Genomic DNA, 26,170 nt, shown 5'->3' on the forward strand with positions numbered 1-26,170 from the left:
AACCCTTTGTCTTAAACATCAAACTGTACTGCTACTCAAGTCTAGTACAACCACAGTTGGGAAAAGGTAAGAGAAAAGCAACTTGCCTTCTTTTCCCTTGAATCTTTCCTGGTCATATCTGTTGTAGGCAGCTGGAATAGGCTGCTTAGTACGCAGTGTAGGATCCTGCAGAAAAATAAATTGAGTTAACAAGTTAGCATTTTAAAATCTTACTTAAATCCATAATTAACATCTTAATAAGGAAACTTCTAAGTTTTATTCCTTAATATAGCCAATAAGACAAAAATGTGGTGAGTAAACTACTCATGATTTGATGATTACTAGTCATTTTTCAAATATTTGCTCCTAGAAAATTATCATTCCTACCAAGGATAAAGATACAATCTCAAGTATACTTATACCAAAACTGCAGGAATAAAATGGTTAGCAATCTCATTCTAGTTACTTAAGTTTCTTTGTGAAATAATATTCACTCTCCAATGATGATCTGATCAAAAACCAAAATCAAACCTTTGAATTTAGAGTTTATTGAACTGATACTTTGGAGTATTTTAACTGAATTATCTACCAAGTGGCAAGTCTTAAATTAAATAAACATGGAAGCTGAGACAATAAGCACATGAGAAATGTACAGTGTAACAGATGTTGGTTTTTAAATATGTAGAAAAACCTATTAGCCTAATAATACATAATTTAACTCACAATTTCATAGTAAACTCAGTCTATAATAACCTAAAAAACAGATACTTAACATCTTAAAGCTAATTGGGAAATTTATATGATTCGCATACTCTAATTTTGTTACAACAGGATTTCACTCTAAGTAGTACTGCAAATAGAAAATTTATCAAGACTATAGCTACATAAACATATACAGGTATATATAGATATGTGTTGTATGGTCAAGTGCCAAATATTAAAAATTTTAAGTGTTCTAATGATTATGAAATATACAGAAGGAATACCCAGTCACAAAGATAATGGCTAAAATGCTTTATCAACAAATTTGTACTTATAAACACCCTATGCTTTAATATCATAGCACTTACTATACTACCTTTTCTTATGTATCTAGTAAGCCTAATTTACTAGACTTTGCACTCAAAGATGACAAGACTATGATTCTTCATCATTGTATCTTTTTTATTCTGGTCTTTTTGAAACAAGATCTCCCTATAGCCCTAGCCAGCCTGGTACTCACTAGGTAGACCAGGCTGGCCTTGATCCCACAGAGATTTCTCCCCTGCTTGTATCTCTACCTCTGCCTCCCAAGTACTGGGATTAAAGGTATGCACCACCATGCCTGGCCAACATCATATCTTAAGGTCCCCAGAACATTGCCTAACAAAAAGTATTTAAGATATTTGTGGTAACCCAACTAAAAGTATTTGTCTAAATATCATCAAAAATCCACTACCTATAAGTAGTTTCATGCACAAATAATTTACAAGGTTGTATTTAGTACTCTATCAAATTGCTCTTTTTTCCGAAATTCTACATAAAAATGAATCAATTTGATTTGTTTTATTTTGCTGAATCTTGAAAATAAGTGGAAGGATTGTCAACAAAAACTGAAGAACATTTCCAGATTTAAAATACAGGCTATCCATCACAGATGAATTCACTAAGTGGCACCTCAAACACTGAGGCAGTTAACCCTCAGAGGAGCTAAGGTGAGGCACAATGATGGGCCACATGGCAGGTGACAAGGAATAATAAATATACCAAGATGAAATGGACAGCAACAATACCAAAAAGAGATCCAAACTGGAAGGTAATCGTGATTTAGCTCTTTAACAATGGTTAACAATTCTCCCAAGCAACAATAAGTATGCCAGCTACAGTTTACATAAAATACTCAGAAGGCTTTTCCTAATTAACCCCTTTTCAGACTATCACCCAAGTTTACCTCCTGGGTTCTAGGAAGGAAACCAGGCATGGTGGTGCACACCTTTAATCCTAGTACTCTGGAGGCAGAGGCAGATGCAGGCCAATCTCTCTGTGAAATAATAGGCTAGCCTGGTCTACACAGTGAGTTCCAGGCCAGCTGGAGTGACAGGGAGACACTGTCTCAAAAAGACCAAAAAAGAAAAGACCCAGAATTCCAGAATTACTGTTGAAGTAACTTTTAATGCTGTGAAGGGTCTTTATATTCTTCAGGTGTGCTGAAGCAGTAAGACTTCAGAACCTACTCATTTAAAAACTTTTAAGACATCAAAATCACAAGACTAAAATAGAAAATAAACGGCACTTTTTTAAAACTACACTGTAAGTAGTAAAACAGTCTTACCACAGGTGCTGCATTTGGAGCGGGTCGCTGTTCAGGGGCACGCCCTTCTTCTCTGGCTTTTACAGACTGAAGAATTGCAAAAATATTCTTGGAAAAATTCTAAAATATGAATGGATTCTAATTAAGCTCACATTAAATGCACAAAGGCAGCAGCTTGCCCACTAAACAATTTACAGCAAAACTCTTCTTGCATAACAATTCTTTCCTATTTCCTAAGGTATCATTATTGCTGTGATTGGATATGGTCTCCCAAAGATTCATACTCTGGAGGTATGGTCCTCATCATGGAGATGTGATTTTTAAAAGGAACATTTAAAAGGTGAGCCCAGTGAGAATCCCTTCTGCTCTCAGAAGGGATTAATGCTAGTTTTGAATATCTGGTTCTCTGAGGATGTGCTGTTACCTCACCACAAGCCCAACACAAGGAGTCGCCCAATTCCAACCTTCAGCCTCCAAAACTTGACCTAAATAGATAAACTTTCCCCTCACCCCTGGTGCTAGAGGTTAAATATAGGGTATCACACAGCTAGGCAAGTACTCTGTCACTAATACAGATCTCCAGCCCTAAACCTTTTCTTTATGATGTAATTAACCTTGGGCATTTCATTATGTCAAGCAGAAAACAGGCTAATACAACTACACATAAAACTAAAAACCAACTATCTTGAGTCCAGTTATTATAAATCACTTTATGATTTTTTAACCTAGCATAATTATCTAAAATTTTATTATTATTGTGTATCCATTCAAATATATAACCAGGAAAAATGATATCCCCCTCAAAATGTAATAAACCCCATTGCTACATTCAGATTGCTATAGAATTCTTGAGATGCTTCCAGTTTAGATACTTGTAGGAGACAGTGTACATTTTTGAAACCTGAAGAAATTGAAAAGTAATTATACAAATAATGTTTTCCAGAAAGTCTTATTAACATCCAACAATGCCAACCAAGTCCCAATCCTTTTGTCATGAAATAGCCTTCCTTGGCCCCTGAGACATTATTCTCCCCTGAGATTTTTGCCTAATAACTAAGAGTATCCTCCAATGACTAATAATACATTTGAGACTCTTGGTGGGTTTGTTTGTTTGGGGAATTATCAATCATTCAATGGTTTAAGGAATATGTAAGAACCTACTATAAAATTCAATGATGATCAACAAATCCATGTTCCCTGGCCTCAAGAACTGCAAATGCAGCGAATTCTCTTCTCTAGAAAATTAAGCATTCTGGAGCCAGCAAGATGACTCTACACACAGCCTGGTGACCTGAGTTTAATCTCTGAACCCATGTAATGGTAGAAGGAGAGAACTGACTCCATAATGTTGTCCTCTGACCTCCATATGTGTGCTATGGCATGTGCATGCCTGTACTCACACATGGCCCCACACACACAGAAATAATTTTTCTAAAAAAGAAAATTAAGCATTGTTTCATTGATTTTGACTCCTCCTCATTCCTCCCTCCCTATCATTTCACCTATACGAGTTTTTGCTATACAGTCATCTCCCCATTACTCCTGTTTGGTTTTCTTAGTAGCAGTCAAACCCATGGCCTCCAACTACTTTATATTCTGAACTACACTCTTTCTCTCCTTGACTCTTGAATAAGCTACCTGCCCTTGCTGGATACCTTTTAATCCATGTTATAATCACCGTCTATTTAATTTTCTGTCTTATACTGAGGAATATAATCTCTGAGACCAAAAACAAAAGCATCCTCAGTCAATGACTAGTACTTTGCTTCATTTGTATTTGTTCAAGATTATTCAAACAAATATACAGACAAAATAAGGAACAAGTTGTAATGTTAACTATTACCACTATGATACTAACTAGTTCCTATAATTCTTTATAGTAGCAAATGCAGGTTTCAGAATTTCTCTTCCCTCTTAAGAAACTACTGAGGATCCCAAACACCTTTAGGTTATTTAAATTATAATTTATCATTCTGGATACTGAAATTGACAAACTTTTCAAATGGGAATTCCTTAAAATAAATTTTTTAAAATGATTCCATGTAAATATAAACAAAATTTTATGAAAAACATTTTCCAAATATACAACAAGTACTAACACTGAGACTTTTGGGGCTGGAGAGATGGCTCAGTGGTTAAGAGCACTTACTAGTCTTGCAGAGGACCCACGGTTCAGTTCCCAGCACCCACATAGCAGATAACAACCGTCCCTAACCTAGTTCCAAGAGACCCAATGCCCTCTTCTGGCCTCCATGGGTTTGCACACACATGGTGCACTTACACATAAAATTAAAATAAATAAAATGTAAAACCAAAACTTTTAATTTTCATAAATTTACTTAATATTTGGCTTCCTAAAAGACAGCTATATTCTGATTTTGCTCCTACATATTTGTTGTGCTATCTTTTTTGGTCAATGAATATGAAGAAAATCTAGGCTCACAAAATAAAGGAAAGACTGTTAGAAAGGCTTTTCAGATAACTGAGTACATTCTTCTTTGTTATCATACCAAAACAAATACTTTCCTAAAACATACTGCACGTGGGAACCACACCCATATACATCCTGTATATAGATTGAAATTATCAATCTATCCTGCACTTTGGTTTTTTTCTTTTTCACTCATGCACTGAGCCTTTAGAAAATATCTATCACTGAGTTATGCAGATTTTCCAAACATTAACACAATGCCTTATAAGATATTAAAATATGTACAGTAATATGTTTGGTTTTACATTTATAAAATTAAATGTATTAATATTTACAAAAGTCTCATCAGAAAAATCTAATAATTAGAAAACCAGAAGGATCACAGCAGAAAGAAACTTCCTTAAATTTTAATTTTCTCAGGAAAGCTCACATTTTACCACTTGCAACAAATACTGTCAGTAGCTTTCCTTGACAGTCTTTTTCAAAAGAATGTATGTCAAATACCTAAATCTAAATTAAATAAGATAGTCATTCAAATAAAAACTGAGATGATTTTCTATTTTTTTAAAAGGCTGATATGCCACAACCCAAACAATGATACAAGTACTGTTCATAGAGGCAATTACAGCTCTGTTAGCATGCAGGATTTTATATACTCCAATTTCATTACACAAAAGACTTTTTTTTTTTTTTTTTTTTTTTTTTTTGGTCTTTTTGAGACAGGGTCTCCCTGTAGTCCCAGCTGTCCTGGAACTCACTATGTAGCCCAGGCTGGCCTTTAACTCTCAGAGATCCGCCTGCCTCTAGGCTTTCATTAATTTGAAAGCTTCTTCGAGGATATTATTAGGAAATGAAAAACACAATGGTTACTGGCAATGTTTGGTGCCTTTGCCTTGACTCATGCTATGGTACCAATTTTAGCAACCAATGCTTCTTTACCACTACTGCAGAAGTCATCACAGAGACAAACATAAATAAAAATATCAGGTCTACTGTGAAAATAGAGGAAAATCAGATCACTTTTAAAATTATTAACTGAGAACACAAATTCTAAAAGACTCAATCTACTACTATGGGCTGAAAATATCCCCCAAAATCTATGTTGGAAACTTTATTCTCAATGAAATAGTGTTGAAAGGAAGGACTTTTAAGAAGTGGCCTATAAAATAGATTAAATGGAGACTGAATGGGTTAGTGGTTTTAAGACTGGGTTCCTGATAACAAAATGAATTCATCCCTCTTTTTTCTGTTTCTGTTTCTCTCACCAATGTGATACTTTCCACCATTTTGATGCAGTAAGAAAGCCTTCATCAGATACAGTTCCTTGATCTTGGACTTTCCAGCCTGTAGAGTGCTGATCCACAGAAATTTCTGCTCATTATAAATTACTCAGTCTGTGATACGCTGGTTTAGTAGCATAAAGCAGAATAAGAGATACAACAATTTAATGACACAGAAAATTCTGTTTGTTACGAAGCACAAAACAGAAAAAGACATATTTAAGATAATTTAGTGGTACTATAAAATCAGGTGGCTTTATTTGGGGAAGTTGCAATAATAATATATTTAACTGCATAAAGAGAATACAACATAACTGCATAAAAAGGATGAGAACTTGAACTTTTTGCACCTTAAGAGCCAGAAAATAAGAAGGTTCTGGTAACTGGTAATAATGATGGTCAGTCTAAAGTCCGTATCAGGCCAGTGCTGCCATACCTGACCACTTGAGTTTGATCCCTGGAACCTACACGGTGGAGAGAACTAATTCCTGAGTTGTCTTCTCACCACTACACTGTGACACACATATACCTGTGCAAACACACACAATAAATAACTGTAAAGTCTATGCAGCTCTAAATTTCTAAGAATATTTTTAGAGTTTAGCAGGTAAAAACAATACATATGTGAAGTTATCAGTCAAAAATTTTTGTTCTTTAAAAATGTTAATATTCAGGGCTGAAGAGACGGCTCAGAGGTTAAGAACACTGGCTATTCTTGAAAGGGTCCTGGGTTCAATTCCCAGCACCCACATGGCAGCTAGCAACCGTTTGTACCTCCAGTTCCAGGAGATTCAGATGCCTTCTTCTTACCTCCGTGGGCACGACATGACATGGATACACTTACATACAAGTAGGCAATACATTCATACACATAAAATAAAAATAAATAAAAAATTTAAATGTCAATATTCAAACAGCAAACCTAGCTTCTAAACAATTCTTAAACTATTGCCTTATTTTTAAAAGGCACAATGGTAGCAAAAACATTAAATTAAAGCACTAAGTTTTAAAAACTGGTACAATCCTGCCACCTAGAGCTGAAAGAAAAAAGTTCATCTCAACAACTTGAAATTTTAATTTTCATGTAAAAGAAAACTGTAAGGTTTTTTTTTAATTTATTATTTTTAGTTTATGTGTATGCGTGCATTGCCTGCATGTAGGTAAGTGCACCTGTGTTATGCAATGCCTGCAGAGATCAGAAGAAGCTGTCAGATCCCCTGGGACTGGAGTTACGGACAGTTGTTAGCTGCCATGTGGGTGCTGGGATTTGAACCTGGGTCTTCTGCAAGAACAGTCCGTGTTCTTAACTGCTGAGCCATCTCTCTAGCCCCAAGTTTAAGATTTTTATACCAGTAAGTATGGAACTATTAATCAAGTGTTAGTCATATTAGGCAATGAAAATGAGTATAATCATTTAATTATAAATAACAAAAATGGAAAATGGAAACTTACTCCAAATCTCAGATTTCCCTACAATTCTAACCTTTGGAGAATGGTTTTTTTTTGGTTTTGTTTTCCTTTTTATGGGGGAGGGCACAGGCACCACCATACAAATGTGTAAGTCAGAGGACAAAACTATGGAGTCAGTTGTCTCCTCTTGTCTTTACATGGACTCTGGAGACCAATCACAGGGCACTAGGCTTGAATAGCAAAGGCTTTTACCTCAGAGCCACTTTATGAGTCACAGAAAATAGTTAACAGTATTTTGTATGAAAGTAAAAAACAAATAGAAATATTTTCCTTACATGCTTTTCTAGTAGCGTTATTCCTACCAAATCAGCACAGCAAATGTAAAGCTAAAAGCCCAATATTCTATAATCAAAACCAGTCTAAGCAAAAAGTAGGGAGTGGTACATGCCTATGTTCCCAAGCACTTAGTAGGCAAAGGCAAGCCTAGGCTATTAAGAGAAATCCTATCTCAAAAAAAAGAGGGAATTTTAAACACAATAATCTACCTTGAACAATGGTAACCAAGTCGGTTTCACCATAATTCCACACATTTTTTCAAATGTTCCTATCAAACCACCACTGTCAGCAACTTTACATCAATGGAGAATTAACAGTTAACAAAACAGTTAAGAAAACAAAAAGCAAACAACATGGATGAAAACATGTACAAAAAACTGGAACTGATGCATTCTTTAAAAAGATCAATTAAGGAGCTGGAGAGATGGCTCAGCAGTTAAGAACACTGGCTGTTGTTGCAGAAGACCCCTGTTTGGTTCCCAGCACCCACATGGTGGCTAACAACCATCTGTAACTCCAGTTCTAGGGGATGTGACTCTTTTCTGTCCTCTGTGGACACTGTACGTCACAGGTTCACCTACACCCATGCACAGATAACATTCATACACATAAAATAAAAACAAATAAAAAATCAATTAAGATATTAGAGCATCTAGTAACATTCAATTTTTAAAATTTCTTTATTATTGTGGATATGGGATATATGCAGATGCATGAACTACAGCATGCATGTGCAGGTCAGAGGACAACTTTGTGGAGTAGGTTCTCTGCTACCACCTTTACATCACCTTCAGGGATTCAACTGCGGTTGCCAGGCTACCCTTTACCTGCTGAGCCATGTCACAGACCCTCAATTCAAAATCTGAAGTCCATATATCTGCTATGACCAGAAATTTCAAAGAATTGATCCTTCTGCTATACAAATATAAATGTACAGAGGTATGTGTACAAAGATAATTTCAACGTTTATTTGTAATATTGAAAAAGAATGAAGAGAGGGACAGAGAAAGGGAGAGAGGAAAAGAAAAACAATAGAGGAAGAAGGAAACAGAAAGGGGAACTAAAGAGCACTCAGAGCAGAGGAGGGCAGGAAATGCCACAATCCTCAAGCCAAAAAAAATCTCCACCAATAAAGAAGAAAATTTCTATATCCACTCAACAGAAGATAATGCACAAAATTTATGCTATAGATGCCAGATAACTAGTTTCTACAGGCTAAACATTAATGATATCTGTTGTATGATGGCCAGAAAGTGTGCCGTCAATATTCTCTATTCATCAAATTTAGAAACAGATCTGGGGGGTATAGCTCAGGGGTAGAGCATTTGACTGTAGAAACAGATCTGAGTCAACAAGAAAACTATACCATGTTTTAATTTACTTATAATGTCTGAAGGAACCTGAATTTAATTCAAGTCTTTCTTTACATTGTTATTCCATTTTCATGAATATAGCAATGTGGAAATCTACATTGCTAAGCTTTCAAATAGATAACTTCAAACCTCCTAAAAACAAATTTGAAACAATTCTATAACTAATCGCAGATTAAGGAGACACTCCGATAATAAGTGAAATACTCTACTGACCTTTCCTGTGCTTTGTAAGATAGTTGTTCTTGTCCTCCACACTCTTTCTCTGCTGACGATATCTCTGGTCACATCTACCTCAGCATCCACAAAACTCCTCTGTTTCAGGGCAGTTATATCATCATCTAGATCAGTCTTGATAGTAGATCTTTTCTTAGCCATAATTTTGGCTTTGATTGCAGCAATTTTTTCCACTGACATAGCTTCAGATAAAGACCTAAAAGTAATTTACTTTATAAATTTTCACAACAAAGATTCCTTCAGCACAACATCTATTTTGTTATACTTATAAATTTATGATAAAAACACTATAAGTGGCAATAAGTTTTCTACAAAATTATATACTTGGTAGTTTATAAACACACAGGAGTTTTATAAACAACAGTTCATCGGACTGGAGAGATGGCTCAGTGGTTAAGCGCACTGGCTGCTCTTGCAGAGGACCTGTATTCAATTCCCAGCACCCACATAGTGGCTAACAACCGGTTTTACCTCGAGTTCCATGGGCAATGCACAACACGGGTGCACTTACACACATGCAGGCAATACACTCATGCACATAAAATAAAAATAATAAATAAAATATTTTAAAAAATAACAGTTCATGCAGAGATGATATTCTATGAACAAATTAGTAATTTCTTAGAAAAAAAATCAATGCAACAAAATTCCTTACATTTTCTCATCTTCTACCACCCTGGAGGAGCAGGACTCATTAATATGGGTGCTTCTGCTTATTCTCTGAAACCTTAATAGCTAATCTACAGTTCTACCCTATATAATCAAAATCACACACAGGCACAGGGGACATCTTGTACTGGGGTAAAAAACTCATCAAAAAGTTCAAAGCTTAGGTATTTCAAGGTTTTAAACATATAGGCCATTGTGTGCAACATATTTCAAAGGTTAAAGAGACTTTATATGCCACAATATACCCCTTTTTAATTTCTGGAGACGAAACAGCTTTTATATCTTCCATTTACATGATTTTCAAGAAGACAAAATGCATAGAGAAACTATGCTTTCACACCTATAAAAAATATACTATCATTAAGATTACAGACTACATAAAACAGTCATCTTAAGCAGAGTGTTTTTTATAATATGAAATGAGAATTAAAGTGTTTGAGGCCTAGTAATATAGCTCAGTGACATGGCCTTTGTCTAGTATGCATGAGGCCCTACATTCAATCACAAGTGATACACAAAATTAGAAGGTAGGCCAGCAGTATAGTAGTCTGTGGGAATTCCACTGCCACCAGCACAGGCACAGCCCAAGGCCCTGCAGGAACAGTTAAACATGCAACAGAAGAATGGATGACAGAAAATGACAAGACAACAAACTACAAAAGCGTATATGCTAGCCTGCGATTTGAAAATATCAATATGGTGTCCGAACAAAGACAGCCCAAAAGTTAAAGGAAAAGGACTTGACGACTCAACATTATACACGTGCTCATCAAGTTGGAGAGACTGTGGTTCTAATGGTAGTGTCATGTGCACAAACATTTCCAAAGAAATTCTAAACAACTCTTCCCTGCTGTATCCCATGCTCCTGCCAAATCTTTAAAAGTGAAAGTGTACAGTGAAAGTCATGAGCACAGGCTGAATGCCCTGGTAATAAAAGGAAACTGTTCAGACCATATACTGGTTTGTGGAACTTTCTACAGTCTACCTACGTGATACAGGTTAACAAAGTTTACAGAAGTCATGTCTTTTCATTGACACTTTTCAAATAGTTTTTATATAACAAAATGCTTATTCAATTTCTAACTTAAGATAATGGGATACTATAAATGAATTACCAAAAGTAATATTTTATCTATCTTTTACTATTTCTACTCTGCATTAACTTCTACCTGCTAAATTGGTAAATGGATTTTTTTTTTTTTAATTTGTGTGTATATATCACATTTGTGTGGGTACCCATGGAGTCCAGAAGAGGGGGCTAAACAGATTTGTGGAGCTGAAGTTATAGGCAGTTGTGAGCTGCTTGATGTGGGTGCTGGGAACCAAACTCCAGCCCTCTGGAAAAGCAGCCAAGTGCTGAGTCATCTCTCCAGCTCCCAGTAAATGGATTCTTATTACTATCTCTTATCTCTTTTTACTATCTGGTTTTCAAACTTTATTTAAAAAACCAGAAAATTTCCTTTATTAAGAAAAATGTATCACAATGCAATATTTAAAAATAAACTAGTCAAGGTTGGAGAGGTGGCACAGCAATTGAGAATGCATATTGCTCTTGCAAAGAACCTGAGTTCAGATCCCAGCACTCACATTAGACAGCTCACAGCAGCCTGTTAACTTCAGCTCTAGGGAATCTGGCACCTCCTTCTGCCCTCCATGGACATCCCCATACACATGCACATAACCTAACCCCCCACCCACCCACACACATACACAAAATTAAAAATAAATCTTTAAATTTTAAATAAATCTAATTAAGATAAATAAACCTTTAAATCAAAGAACTCTTTTTAAAACATAAAAACTAGTCAGATTTTCATACATGAATATGTTGATTAAATTCTTATTTTCTTTAATCAAACATTTATGTAACTACAAATACTTCCTAGCCACTGAGTCTTAGTCTACCTGTATGTAGCCTTGGCATCTCATCAAGTTAATTCCATATTTCCAAGGACTTGTGATTTGTAATTAGTGAGATACCTGTAAAGTTCTTAATTTGCTAATAAAATGTATACCCAATTATTACTACAATGGAACTTAGATTATCAATGTATTTCAACTTTTTTTGTGGGGGGGGGTAGTAGGGTTTGAGTCAGGGTCTCCCTGTAACCCCAGGTGGCCTAGAACTCACTATGCAGACCAGGCTAGCCTTGAACTCAGAGATCCACCTGCCTCTGCCTCCCAAGTGCTTAAAGGCGTGCACCACCACACCTGGTTCAATTAAACATTTTTAATACCTCTTTTGAAAAAGTAGTCAAGTACCTTTAAACCTGTAGACAAAAGTATTACTTTAGTGACAAAACAAAAACCTTGAAATAAATTAACAGAAGATCTGGAAAAAGAATGGAAATTTCTGGAGGTTTAAATATAGTATTATTATAAATATGAGAATTCTGAGTTAGTATGAAAGTACTTTTACAGCAGATGTTCGATATGCATCTGGCACTGGCCTCATCTGAATAATACAATGCAACAGTTCCCTAAAATCTAAAGTATGCCAGGGTATTTTTAGACAAATTTAAATTGTTTTCTTTTATCATATTTATTTGCTTATTTGTGTGTTTTTGTGTTTACATGCTATAGCCCATGTGGGAACTTGGAAGAGTCGATTCTCCTACCATATAAATCCTGGAGATTAAGCTTAGCAACAAGACCTTTATCCTACAAATAATCTGGCTGGCCTCAAATTCTTCTCTAAACTGTATCATCAAGTCAGTACTGGACTTTCAGTTATGACACCATTACTTCCAGGTCAGTATCAAGTGCCAACTTACTACCAGAAAAATCACTAGATAAAATACATGGTTTTCTAGGTATTAGATCAAACAATAAAGGGCAGTGATTTTATAACCAATAAAAAAATAAATGAAGTAACTCTTCCCACCATTCTGTCTTGAAAATGTACAAAATAGGGCACAAGGAGAACCCAGGTGAAACGTATGGGCTCCCTGATCTGAGGAAATGAAGCTTTGTGGGGACCTAAATGCCCCACCACGCATAGGACTGAAAGGAAGTTACTGGGGGCGCGGCCTGGCTTGCTTTGAAAGTCTGAAGAATACTTCCGCACTGCTGAGGAGTGCATGATCAGCGCATGACCATCCTTAAGATACACCCTGGGGGGAGGAGGGGTAGTTCCAGGTGCCTTTATAAGCTCTGTGACACCTGCAATAAATGACTAGACTCCCCGTTGTGTCTGAGTGTCCCCAGTACTGGGGGCAGTGTGGGCTCGCGAACGGCGTGCTTGCTCATCCCCAATCATCACTGCCCAGGGTCGCTGGCTCGAACCCCCAGCAAAGCTTAACATTACAGCAAGAGCAAAGTGTTTAGAATCCATAAATATCTGAAAAAAAGAGCTGCAGAGGTGTTACAGTAGAATGCTGACTGACATGCAGGTTTAATGAAGGAAACTGTCTAAACCTGAGTACAACCACCACCTAAAAAATGTAGACAAGAACACCACCCAGTCATACAAGGTTGTTGTTTCTCTCTTTTTTAAAAAAATATTTTATTATTTTTATGTGTATGCTTGTATTGCCTGCATGTAGGTAAGTGCATCCATGTCCTGCAATGCCCGAGGAGGACAGAAGAGGCTGTTGGATCCCCTGGAACTGAAGTTACGGACAGTTGTTAGCTGCCATGTGGGTGTTGGAATTTGAACCTGGGTCCTCTGCAAGAACAACCAGTGTTCTTAACTGCTGAGCCATCTCTCCAGTCCCAGTTGTTGTTTCCCTTGTCAGAATAAAAATTTATACTCATGGGACATTAGGAAATCTACTTAAAAAGGTATTGCTTTTCCAGTAAGTGGATACAATTACTCTAAGAGCCAAGGTGCTCTTACCCTAAGAGCAGTAAGTAGGTAGGCACAATGTAACTAAGAGCCAAGGAAAAAGAAAGCCACACCCATATTAAAGATTCTACAAGGTTGACTGACTAGAAGTTCTTAGAGAGTTAGACTGTCACAAATCCATAGTCAAATAAGCTGGAGCTATCTTCCATCCCTTTGTAGGGACTCTCCGTATCTGAGCTAACATCCTTTCAAGCATCAGGTAAAAACCTTTAAAATATATTAAACACACCACTAGCTTCCACCAAACCAAAGGCTAACAATGTCATCAGATGACATCTAAAACCTAAAGCAGTTTTTCCCCTTTATTATAACCTGCCTACCTGATGTTCCCATCAATGCATCTGGAAAATGCCTTGATTTATCTTCTACAATTTTCAGCTTGAAATATGCTATTTGGGGCAACCTGAATCTGCATTTCCAGGCCATGGTTACTATCTCCAATTTTCTTTGAGGGGAAAGTTGTTCTGTGCCATCATCAAGTAACAAATCTCAAAAACCAAACTCAAACTGTAGCAATCTATTCCCAAGATGATTTAACAGATTTTCAAAAACAATGTTAAACAAAATTTAGAGAAATGCAAAAATACCTAATCTTCAGTAAGATCAAAATATATAGCATCTAGTATCCAAAGATTACAAAATGCTGCACGTGATGGTACATGCTTGTAATCTTAGCACTTGAGAGGCTAAAGCAGGAAGATCACAAGTTCAAATTGATCACTGTCAAAATTTAAAAAAAAAAAAGACTACAAAGCATGCAAAGGAGAAAAATATGAGCTAAATGAGAAGAAATAATCAATTGCAAAGATAATACACGTAAATATATATACACTATATTCCATATGTTCCACAGTAGACACAAGGAATATGTTTTTTTAATTTTTTATTTATTGGTTTTATTTTATGTGTACACACTGCCTGCATGTATGTGAATGCACCCGTGTCGTGCAATGCCATGGAGGTCAGAAGAAGGCTTCAGATTCCCCTGGAACTGGAGTTAAGGACGGTTCATAGCCACCATGTGGGTGCTGGGAATCAAACCTGGGTCCTCTGCAAGAGCAATCAGTGCTCTTAACTGCTGCACCAACTCTCCAGCCCCGAAATGAGTATGTTTTAAAGGACAAAACAAACACCATGAGATGAAGTTGACAATGTTTCACATTGTCAAAAATATAGTATACGGGACTACATTGTATTTTTAAATATAACGGGACTGAGGGAAAAATGTTAGTAATATGCAACACAAAAACTATTCAAAATAAAATTTTTAGAAGAATTCTAAACATCAGGGGCTGGAGAGTTAGCTCTTGCAGAGGACCCAGGTTCGATTCCCAGCACCCACATGACAGCTAACAACCGTCTGTAACTCTAGTTCCAGGGAAATCCAACACCTTCTTCTGACTTCCACAGGAACTGAGTAACACGGGTGCACTTTCATACAAGCAGGCAATACACTCATGCACGTAAAAAATAAAAATAATAAATTAAATATTTTTTTTAAAAAAATTCTAAACAACAGAAATAAAGAACCAAGGAAAAATTAAAGGAAGGGAGGGAAGGTAACAAGAAAGGAGAGAGAAGAAAGCTGCTACGCTACCTTTAGTAGAATCTCAGTAACTTGTGTCTGAAAAATGAAGAAACAACATCCCCAAAATTTCCAATGAAATTAAAAACTCAAAATTCTCCCAAGAAACTCAATGGGTCTCAAGCAGAAGACACTCAAAACTTTCCCCAGAGCCACACCATAATTGAAGGTCTCAAAACCAGCAAAAGAGAACATTTTTAAGCAGCCAGAGAAAAGTCCTACCTCATAAAAAGAAGGCAACATAAAAGTGAACTGGGAAACAGATGTGTCCCCAATCAAGCCTAAAGATAAAATCACAGTCTAGACCTATACCTTAACTGCAGCTTTGGGAAAGACTTTAAAGCAGAAAAGCCACCAAGCCAAACTAAAACTCCAGACCCACAGAAACTGTAAGAAAATAAATATGTTTTCTTTAAGTCACTATGTTTTTGATTGTTATGCAGAGATAGATAATAAGAAAAAACAAGTTTATTCATAGGATATAAACTCTCAAAACACTAAATCACCACATTAACAACAAATCCAATCACCATTTCTATACAATTAGAAAAAGCACTAAGTAATATCCACCAGTCATTTCTGATTTTTTTTTAAAATGACAATTACGAGGATGGAGATGGCTCAGTGATTAAGAGCACTTGTTGCTCTTGAAAAGGACGTAGGTTCAGTTCCCAGCACCCACATGGAAGCTAACAAGTGTTCATAACTCAAGTACCAGGGGGTCTGATGCTCTCCTCTGACCTCCAAGGGCACTGTACACATGTAATGCACATATATACATGCAGGCGAAACAACCATACACATAAAATAAAAATAAATTTAAAGTAAAATGACAATAACTTAAAAAAAAAAACTTTCAGCAAAGATACAGAAGGTCGTTCCTCTGATAAAAAGAATCTACCAAAAACAAGGGAGAAAAAGTCCAAGCCACAATTGCACTGAATGGTAAAAGACTAAGTTTTTCCCCAAAATCAGAAATAAGACTGTCTAAACCAAAAAAAGAAAGAAAAACAGTAACAATAACAAAAACCTGTTTTTAATATTTGTGGGTAATAGCCAAAAAAGCATTAATACAAATGAAATTACAAAACAGGATTACAAGAAGTTAAAGTATCTCTCCACTAATAAAGAGAGAGATACACTTTAACCCATAAGTCAGAAGACTCAAATGTTTTTAAGATGTTAACTGGTCTAGTGAATTCAATTCAATACTAATCAAAGTCTTAGCAGGTTTCTTGTAGAAATTGACCAATATATTCCAAAATTCATACAAAGAATCCAAACAACAAAAATATTCCTGAAACAAAACAAGGTCAGAGCACTAATAGCATTTCAAGATTATTGTAAAGATAACAATAATTTAAACAATATAGTATTGGCAAAAAGACAAAACAGAGCAATGGAACACAATGGGTTCAAGAATAAATTTAAACATATTAGAACTGAATTTTACAAAGATACAAAGGCACACATTTGAGGCTAAATGATGCTAAAACAATTACCTATCCACAAAATTATAACTTTAACCCAATCTCATAAAAAACAAATCAACTTTGTTTAATAGCACATTTCACATACAAAAATTTCATTGAAAGTGGATCAGAGACTTAAATGCAAAACAAAAAACTGTAGGACTTATATTGATGTTGTTCGGGTAAAGATTTCTTAGAAACCACACCAATAGGACAATTCACAAAAGGATAACCTGATAGATTATAAAATTTTTTCTTGAAAAAGAGGTGAAAAAAGTGAAATGACAAGCCAGAGAGGGAAAAATCAAAGGAAAGGTCTAAAACAGAACCTGAATACAGGACATACAGTAAACATTCAAAATTAATCAGATCACTGAATAAAAACTAGGGAGAAAAAAGCTGAAGACAATTCACCAAAGGCGGCAAATTAAGCCATTGGAAAAGATGCTTTCAACATTCTTAATCATTAAAGAAATACAAATTAAAGATAAAATGAAACACCCTATTAGAATTGCTAAAATTATAAAGCATAAGAATTACTAGAGACTGCAAGGGTGTAGAGAAACGCTTCTAAGATATTGATAAAATACTAAGTGGTACAATCATTTTGAAAAACAGTTTGGCAGGTCCTTAACAAGTTACACTACAACAGGGTTCCACCTCTCTTAATTTTTACCCCCCACTCCCAAAATGACTATGGTCATTCAAATACTTGTACAGAAAAGACCCAGCAGTTTTAGTTGTAATGGCCAACAATGGAGGTATTGGAGGAAGCAAACTGTGGTGCAAATATACAAAGCGAGGGTACTCAGACAAAAAAAGAATGAATTCCTGATACACCCAACAACAGTGAATTTCAAGACCACATCTTTAAAAAATAAACCAAGTCCTAAAAAAAATAAAGCACAGTTCTACTTTTATACAAAACGAGGAAAAAAAATTCATCTACGGAAAGAGAGCTCACTGGTTCTCAAGAAGGAGCAGGAATAGGAGGAAATGAGGTGTTGCAAAGGTACACAGAAATTTAAAAGAGTGATGTTACGTTAATCATCTTGATCATGATTTCATACATATAAATCACTAAAAGCTTAACAGCTTAAGAAAACGCTGACAATTTCTATGCTTTAAATATTAAAAAACTATTGTAAATCAATTATACCTTTATAAATTTTAAAAATCTGCACTGAGGAGCTGGAGAGATGGCTCAGCAGTTAAGAGCACTGGTTGCTCTTGCAAGAAACTGGGGTTCAGTTCCCAGCAACCATATGGTGGGTAACAACCATTTTTAACTCCCGTCCCAGGGACTCCAACGCCCTCTTCTGACATCCACAGGCAATGCATGCACAGGTGCACTAACATACATTCAGGCAAAACATTCATACACATAAAATTGAATAAATAATAAAATTTTAAAAATAAATTCTCCATTGGGGCTAGGAGTATACTACAGTAACAGAGCACTTACCTAGCATTCACAAAGCCACAAGTTCAATAACAAGCACAGGTGGAAACAAGCCAAATATGTGGTAAATTTTTAAATTTGGATAAAACTTCCACAAAGACCATGGGTCTTCCAGAAAATATTATGAATTCTACTTATAATAAAAAAAAATCAGGGGCTGGAGAGATGGCTCAGCAGTTAAGAGCACTGACTGCTCTTCCAGAGAACCCAGGTTTAATTCCCAGCTCCCACATGGTGGCTTCGAAACGCCTTTAACTCCAGTTCCAGGGGAATCCGAAGCCTTCTTCTGACCTCCGTGGCATTACACGACACTGTGCACTCACATACATGCAGGCAATACACTCATACACATAAAATAAAAATAATAAAATATATCTAAAAAAATCAGAAGTCAGCAAACTAAGGCCATGGGCTAAATCTACGCATGCTCATTTTTATGTGCTCTATCATTGCTTTCCCTACCTCAAAAGAATTAAGTAGTTATAAAAGAAGCCACATTACCTGCAAAGCCAAAATATTTACTCTTAGTTACCCTTTAATATTCACAGGAGATAATTTCCAAGACTCCACGAAGATACTAAATTTCAGATACTCAGTCTCCTGCATAAAATTTGTAGTAGTATTTACACATCATTCATGTACTTTTTCTCTGGGTGGGGATTGCCAAGACAGGGTCTCACTATGTATTGCAAGCTGGCCTCAAACTTTGGGATTGATCCTTCTGCCTCAGATTCCTGAATGTTAGGATTACATGCACTACCACATCCAGATCACCAATTTGTGAATTGGTAAAAAGTCTTTATACTATATTGTTTAGAATCAAGAAAAGAAAAGAAAAAAAAAAAGGATCCTATAATGTTCCATACAGGCAATTATTTTTTGAATATTTCCAAATTGAGGTTTGTTGAATTCACTGCTGCAGAATCCATAGACACAGAGCCAACTATGGGTACCACATTGCAGAAGACATTGGCTGATCTCTGCTATTAATCAAAACAGAGTACATGACAAAACGAGCTTAAGAAAAAACAAATGTGGTAACAAAGTCAAGATGGCAGCTGCAGAGCAAAATAAGCATAATGGCATCCAGTCTCCTCTAGCATAAAGCACATACACACACACTATCAATCCTGCAGAGCTATCAAGTCCACATCTGCAGATGCAACCAGGATACAATTAAAAAAGTACTTGGGAGTTGGGAAGATGGCTCCAGGGTAAAAGTGCTTGCCACACAAGCCTGAGGACCCGAATTCTATCCCCGGAAACAACAGTGGAAATAGAACCAACTCCTGAAAATAGTCCTCTGACATCCATGTGTACACCCCCCCACCACACACACACAAAATAAAAAAATTTTTGAAAAATGTGTCTGTACTGAACACACACAGACTTTTTTTGTTGTTATTACTCCAGAAACATTGCAGCATAATAACTATCACATACTATTACACTGCATTAGGTTTAGGTGATGTGGTTTGAATATGAAATGTCCACTACAGGTTCAATGATGGCACTCCTGAAGAATAACTAGAAGAATTTCCCTGGGGCTATCTTTTGCCAATCACTTCCCTTTCAGTCTGTCCCACTGAGACCTATCCACAAGCTCTGATACTCCCTACCATGGCCCTGTGCCCCACCAGATGTTATAGACACATGAGCCCAGGAGCAACAGAGTTAACCATCAACTCTAATCATTGAAACCATGAGCCAAAATAAATCATTCATCTCTTAAATTCAGGTATTCATCAGTAACAGTCTAACACAGAAAACTGGTACCAAGAAGTATGTTCACTGTTGGGATTACCTAACTAATAGGTTCAGAAGCTTTAGGAAGTGATTTGGGGAAGAATTTGAAAAAGGTTGGAGATGGGTCAAGAAATCCTAGAACTCAGAAAAACAGAAAGCTAACAGGAATAGAGACAGTATAGACAGTTTACAAGATTTCAGATGAGAACAAAGACTCTTATCAGGACTTGAACAGATCCTGCTACACTGCTGCAAAGAATCTGTCTACAATTTATCCATACCACTAGACTTTGAGTAGAGCTGAATCTTAAAGCAATGGATTAATTAAAGGCAGAGGAAATGTCAAGGCAGCTCAAGATGAATACTGCTGTTTCTAGCCAGGTTTACTGTGAAAACTGTAAGCAAAAAAGCAGAGTGGAAGGTCTGAAAAGTGCAGCTTGCCCAGAAAATTAACTTGTGTAAAGTTATGATAGGTCAAGTAAGGTTGCTGAAGAGTTAAGAGTCATAAAAATGTATTTCAAAAAGTTCATTACTTTAGGAATAGGAAAAGAAGCTTTGAGGATATTTCAAATTAGACTCCACCCATTGTCCCCCTAACTCAGAGCCACATATGAAAATCTTTCTCCAGATTCAGCTACCCGGGGCATTCAACGAACGCTGGAGCCATGATTCTAAGGACCTCGGCCACTGGTAGCAAACTTCATAGAGGTGGTTTTGTAGGTATTCAGTATGCATGAGTTACAACGTTAAGAGATTTCTACCCAGACTTCTACTGAAGACCTGGGAGGTGAGACAATGTGTGGCAAAATCAAGATCACTGTAGGTAGTCCTGAGACAATGCATGAAACCATGAGAGAGAAGCTGGAGACACAACAGAGACCTCAGGAAGTGAGAGGTGCCTGGAGCATGGAATGTATACCGAGGAAAGTTATAGGCAAAGAAGACAGCCAGCCCAAAAGAGACTATGTGTGCTACAAGCTAGAACATAGGGGTGGGGCTTCCCAAGCCCACTGAAGCACACATCTATCACATATCATATACCATATCCGGACCTATAGGATTTATCATTTGCCCTCCTGGATTTCAGGCTTGCTTTGGTCCTATTTCTCTTTTCTGTGCCCCACCTCTCCACATTGGAATAGGAATGTTTATTCTGTGATAGTATGTTGGAAGCATACAACCTGCTACTTAAATTTTATAAGGGTTCACAGAGGTGACTTTAAAATATTTTCATTATTTTTATCTCTTGTCTGTGTGTGTGTGTGTGTGTGTGTGTGTGTGTGTGTGTGTGTGTGCGCGCGCGCGCGCATGTGTACTTGAGTGCAGGTGCCTGCAGAAGCCAGAGTTCCATCCAGGCAATTGCAATGCACCCAAGTGAGTGCTAGGCTGGGAACCAAACTCTGGTCCTCTGCAAGAGCAGTACCTGCTCTCAACCACTGAGTCATCTCTTCCACCTTTCAGAGGAGACTTTAAATTTGACCTTTTAAACGATGCTGGAATTGTTAAGATTAACAAAAATGGACTAAATATGGGGCTGGGGAGATGGCTCAGAGGTTAAGAACACTAGTTGTTCTTGTAGAAGACCTGGGTTCGAATCCCAGCACACACATGGCAGCTAACAACTGTCCATAACTCCAGTTCCAGGGGATCCGACAGCCTCTTCTGTCCTCTGTGGGCACTGCACAACACCAGGCAATTACACGCATACACATAAAATAAAAATAATAAATTAAAAAAAATTTTTTTTTACTTGACTAAATACATTTTGCATTAGGAGACAAACATGAGCCTTTGGGGCCAGAAACAGAATGTTTTGGTTTGAATATGAAATGGCCTCCACAGGCCATGTGCTGAAGGCCTGGCTGCCAACTGAAAGTGCTATTTTAGGACCTGCTAGAAACTTTATAGAACTTAGCTAGAACAAGTAGGTTCACTAGGGATAAATCCTTGGGGCTATCTTTTCCCAGGTCTTTCCTGTCTCTTCCTTCTCTCCTATGTGACAGACACAAGGTGAGTGACAATGCTCTACCACAGGCTCCTACGACAAAGGAGGTCTAGTACGGGAGCCATGTGACTCTAAACTGAAACATCTAAACCAGGTATCCAACATCAATATTCCCTTCCTTGATTATGCTCAAATTTGTCATATTGATGGAAAGTCTAACACAATAAGAAATCTAGAAATGACTGAAAGTATATTGAAGGATATGTAGGCGTTATGAGCAAGTAACATGCTACTTTATGAGCAACTTTGGGTATTGGTATCTGTGGGGAGGTCCTACAACCAATTCCAACAGATTCCAAGGAAGAACTGTATTCTTCTGAACTTAAGGAACAGAGTCATATAGTAAATAGAAGACACAAATATAATTGTGGGTAACATTTAAACACTCCATTTTCCACAGACTTTTACATATATTTAAGCTATTTTCTACTAAAAAAAAGCCTTACCTAATCTGTTCAGTCTGCACAATTCCTTCTTTATGACCCTCCAAACGAGCAGCCAACCTCTCTTTATCAAGACGCACACATTCTTCATCCTGGAAATAATCACTTATTAGTGAACATTGTAATTTTATTTAACTGTCATAAGGAAAAGTTACTATGCATTAACTTTTTCTTGCCAAAATTACCTACCCTGTACAGTTCAATGTATTATTGCACTTAATCAGTTTTTAAGACTACTTTTAATTACGCAGAGGCAACAGTAAGTATATTTGGTATTAAGTCTGGAACTAATTTCAGATGTTCCTTGACTTACAACAGGGTTATATTTTGATAAACCACAATAAATTAAAAACACAATAAGCCAAAATGTGTTTTATACACCAAAACTATTAAATACCATAGTTTACTCTTCTTTAATTTAAATATGCCCATAGTTTCCATCTAACACAAAGCCTGTTTTATTATAAAGCACTGGACATCTCATAATCTACTGAAAGTAAAACAAAATCCAAACACATATGTGTTACTTTTGCATCATCAAAAAGTAAAAAAAAAAAAAACACAAACACACTAGCAACAACATTAATGACTTTCAAAGCACATTCCTCCCTATATCAAAATCTGCCTACAAAGTCCCCAGTAACTTGTTTAACATCTTATATGACCAGAGTATGGTAGCTCATGCCTATAATCCCAAGAGTCTGGAGGCTAAGGCAGGTGAGTTCAAGGTCAATCTTGGTTATAATAATGGGCTTGAGATCAACCTGAACTACCCAAGACCCCCTTTCTTACCAGGAAAAAAAAAATTTTACCTGAACCTCAGCCTTTATATATAAAACTTATATTAGAAACCATGTGAAATTTAGTTTAAGAAATATGAAGCTGATTAAGAAAAAAAATCCTGACAGAGAGAGAGGCAGATCTCTGTAAGATTGAGGAGTCTGATCTACACAGTCAGTTCCAGGAGAGTTGGGGCTATAGGGAGACTCTGCCTCAAAAAAATAGAAAGAAAGGGGGGTTGGGGGAAGAGGAAGGAAGGAGGGAGGGAAAAGAAAAAAAGGAAAGAAAGAAATCCAGTGACACTGATTTAATTCAAAGTCCATATCCAACAAATAAACAAGACCAGAGTCAGAGTAATGATTAAGGAAGTATGAAACTATACAGAAGGCATTAGTATACTTAAGGTATCAAAAGGAAAAAAATTTCACTGGGCTCCAATTCATGCCCTAATAATTCTCCACTGTGTAAAAATGTTAAAAGAGACTCATCAGAGAAAATGAATGCAAATATATTTTAGCAAATGCATTAAATTTTTGCCATTTTTAAGAGAGGTATAAACCATAATACTCAAGGTTCTTAAGGAAGTGGTGATTTGAATACAGTCTAAATCTTAATCAAATCAGAAATCCTGACCAAGTTTTCTTTTTCCTACTTAGAAATGTCTTAGTAGATTCAATACACTCAACTAAAAACTGTTGATACAACACAACTGCTTGCTTTTTAACATTATAGACGATAGAAAAAAAAGACTATTCTACTTGCTGATTTTTCAAGTGACTGGCAGCTTGAGAATTTAGCATTTCTAAGGTGTTGAATTATTTTCAAATAATGTTGAAAAATCAAGAAATTTGACAACAAATGTTGTAAGGATGTGGAGAAAGAGAGAAACCCTTATTTTACATTGCTGGTAGGAGTGCAATTAGTAAAGCTATTATGGAAATCAGTGTGAAAATTCTTCAAAAATTCAAAAATTAAACTATACCATATGACCCAACTATCTCATTCCTGGGTAATATACCCAGAGAACTCTGTACCTTATAATAGAGATATTGGTACCCCCATGTTTATTGCTGCTATGTTCATTATAGCAAAGAAATAGAACCAACCTAGTTGTCCATCAACAGAAGAATAACTAATGAAACTCTGGTGTATGTACACATGTACACACACACACACACACACACACTATTCAGCTCTAAAGAAAAATAAAATCACAAAACTCATAGTAAAACAAATGGACCTAGAATGTCTATTAAGCAAGGTTTCCCAATCCTAATCTATAATGTAGTCATATATATATATATATGTAAATATATGCATATGTGGTTACACTGTAACATTTAGAAAGAGGAAAGTGGTAATTTTTAAAAGGCATACCAATGAGTTCCGTATACAGTATACTTTGTGTAAGTCTTGTGAATCCTATCTCAAGATGTAACACATTTTTAATGCAAAGTAAGTCTTTATATATATAGGCAGTCTGCACATGATATTCCATGAGGAGCTGTTGCCTTTGATGGAAATCTGCATTTCAAATTATATTACTTTCAATTACTATATTTTTCATTCTTTGAATACTTCTGTATGCTATAATTTTTTGTAAATAATAAAGCTTTAAAAATACAAATTTTAATGTTAAAAATTAATTATAATTGTGATGTTTGAGATTTTTCCAAATTCACTCTTTTTTTTTTTGGAGACAGGGTCTCCCTGCAGCCCCAGCTACACTACGGTCACTATGCAGACCAGCAGGCTGGACTCAGTCTCACAGAGAGATCTGCCTGCCTCCACATCCCAAGAGCTAGGATCAAATGTGTGTGCCACCACACCCAGCTCCCATTTTTTAAACAGTGGGTCACAATCTCTTTTTATCCAGAAGAAAATGGGGAAATTTTCAGTTTGCTGCCAGTCTGTACCCAGTACAGCAGAATGTCTAGCAGTGAGGTTGCTTTGGCTCAACTCTGGTTCTACAAACCTCACCAAGTCAATTTTGTATGGAGTCTGTTTACTCATATATGTCAAGTCTAGCTAGGGTCACCAATTTCAAGAGGTGGTAGTGAAGAGTACGTGAGTTATATACATGAAGCAATTAGAGTATCATCTAGCACAAAGCAGTGACAATGAGTTAGCGATCATTATTATCATTACTTAAAAAGTATCAGGTCCTTGTCTCAAAATGTACTTAGTGAAAACTACACCGCTTAACATCAAATTGTGACTGATCCCACTGTATGTACTTGCCACCAACCTTACTCCTTCTACAGCTACCTTTCTTATCTTTAGTTGTAGATGCTTTGATGTTTATATAGCAGAAAAGAAGTAAATACACAGGAGTCTAAAATTAAAAGTATATATGTATAGGTCTTTAAAAAGACCTATGGCTAGCCGGGTGTGGTAGCACACACCTGTAGTCCCAGCACTTGGAAGGCAGAGGCAGGCAGATCTCTGTGAGTTCAAGGCCAGCTTGGTCTACATAGTAAGTTCCAGGTCAGCTAGGGCTACAGGGAGACCATCTCAAAAAGACCAAAAGAAAAAAACCGAACACATATGCACATGTAATGTTAATACTTGTGAAGACAAGTGCTATCTCTTCACTGTAAACTGACACATGACCCAAATAATCACTTGTCAGATTTTAAGCTTCTAGTACATTAGTCTCTATGTATATAAATAATATGGAGCTTGTTACAAATGTCCATATGTAATATAAATATGCAATTAAAATTCCTAAAGCTATCTCATTCAGTACTAACTGGTCAACAAATTTTCTATCTAATGGTAACAACATTTTTTTCAGTAATCTAAAAAGTGTATATAATGAATGAAAC

At 36.3% G+C, this 26,170-nt stretch overlaps 1 protein-coding gene across 1 annotated transcript in view; it reads right to left on the reverse strand.

The window, feature by feature from the left end:
- Cdc73 (cell division cycle 73) overlaps positions 1-26,170 on the reverse strand; it is a 132,218-nt gene that overhangs the window by 92,197 nt on the left and 13,851 nt on the right. Inside the window, exons 6-9 of the mRNA XM_008836212.3 lie at positions 22,566-22,654; positions 9,313-9,529; positions 2,291-2,389; positions 87-165 (exon numbers count right to left, since the gene is read on the reverse strand). Of these exons, the coding sequence (XP_008834434.1) occupies positions 87-165; positions 2,291-2,389; positions 9,313-9,529; positions 22,566-22,654 (484 nt within the window). The remainder of the gene's footprint in view (positions 1-86; positions 166-2,290; positions 2,390-9,312; positions 9,530-22,565; positions 22,655-26,170) is intronic.

Source organism: Nannospalax galili, unplaced genomic scaffold, assembly GCF_000622305.1.
Source record: "Nannospalax galili isolate Female #2095 unplaced genomic scaffold, S.galili_v1.0 scaffold1017, whole genome shotgun sequence".
Taxonomy (NCBI): domain Eukaryota; kingdom Metazoa; phylum Chordata; class Mammalia; order Rodentia; family Spalacidae; genus Nannospalax; species Nannospalax galili.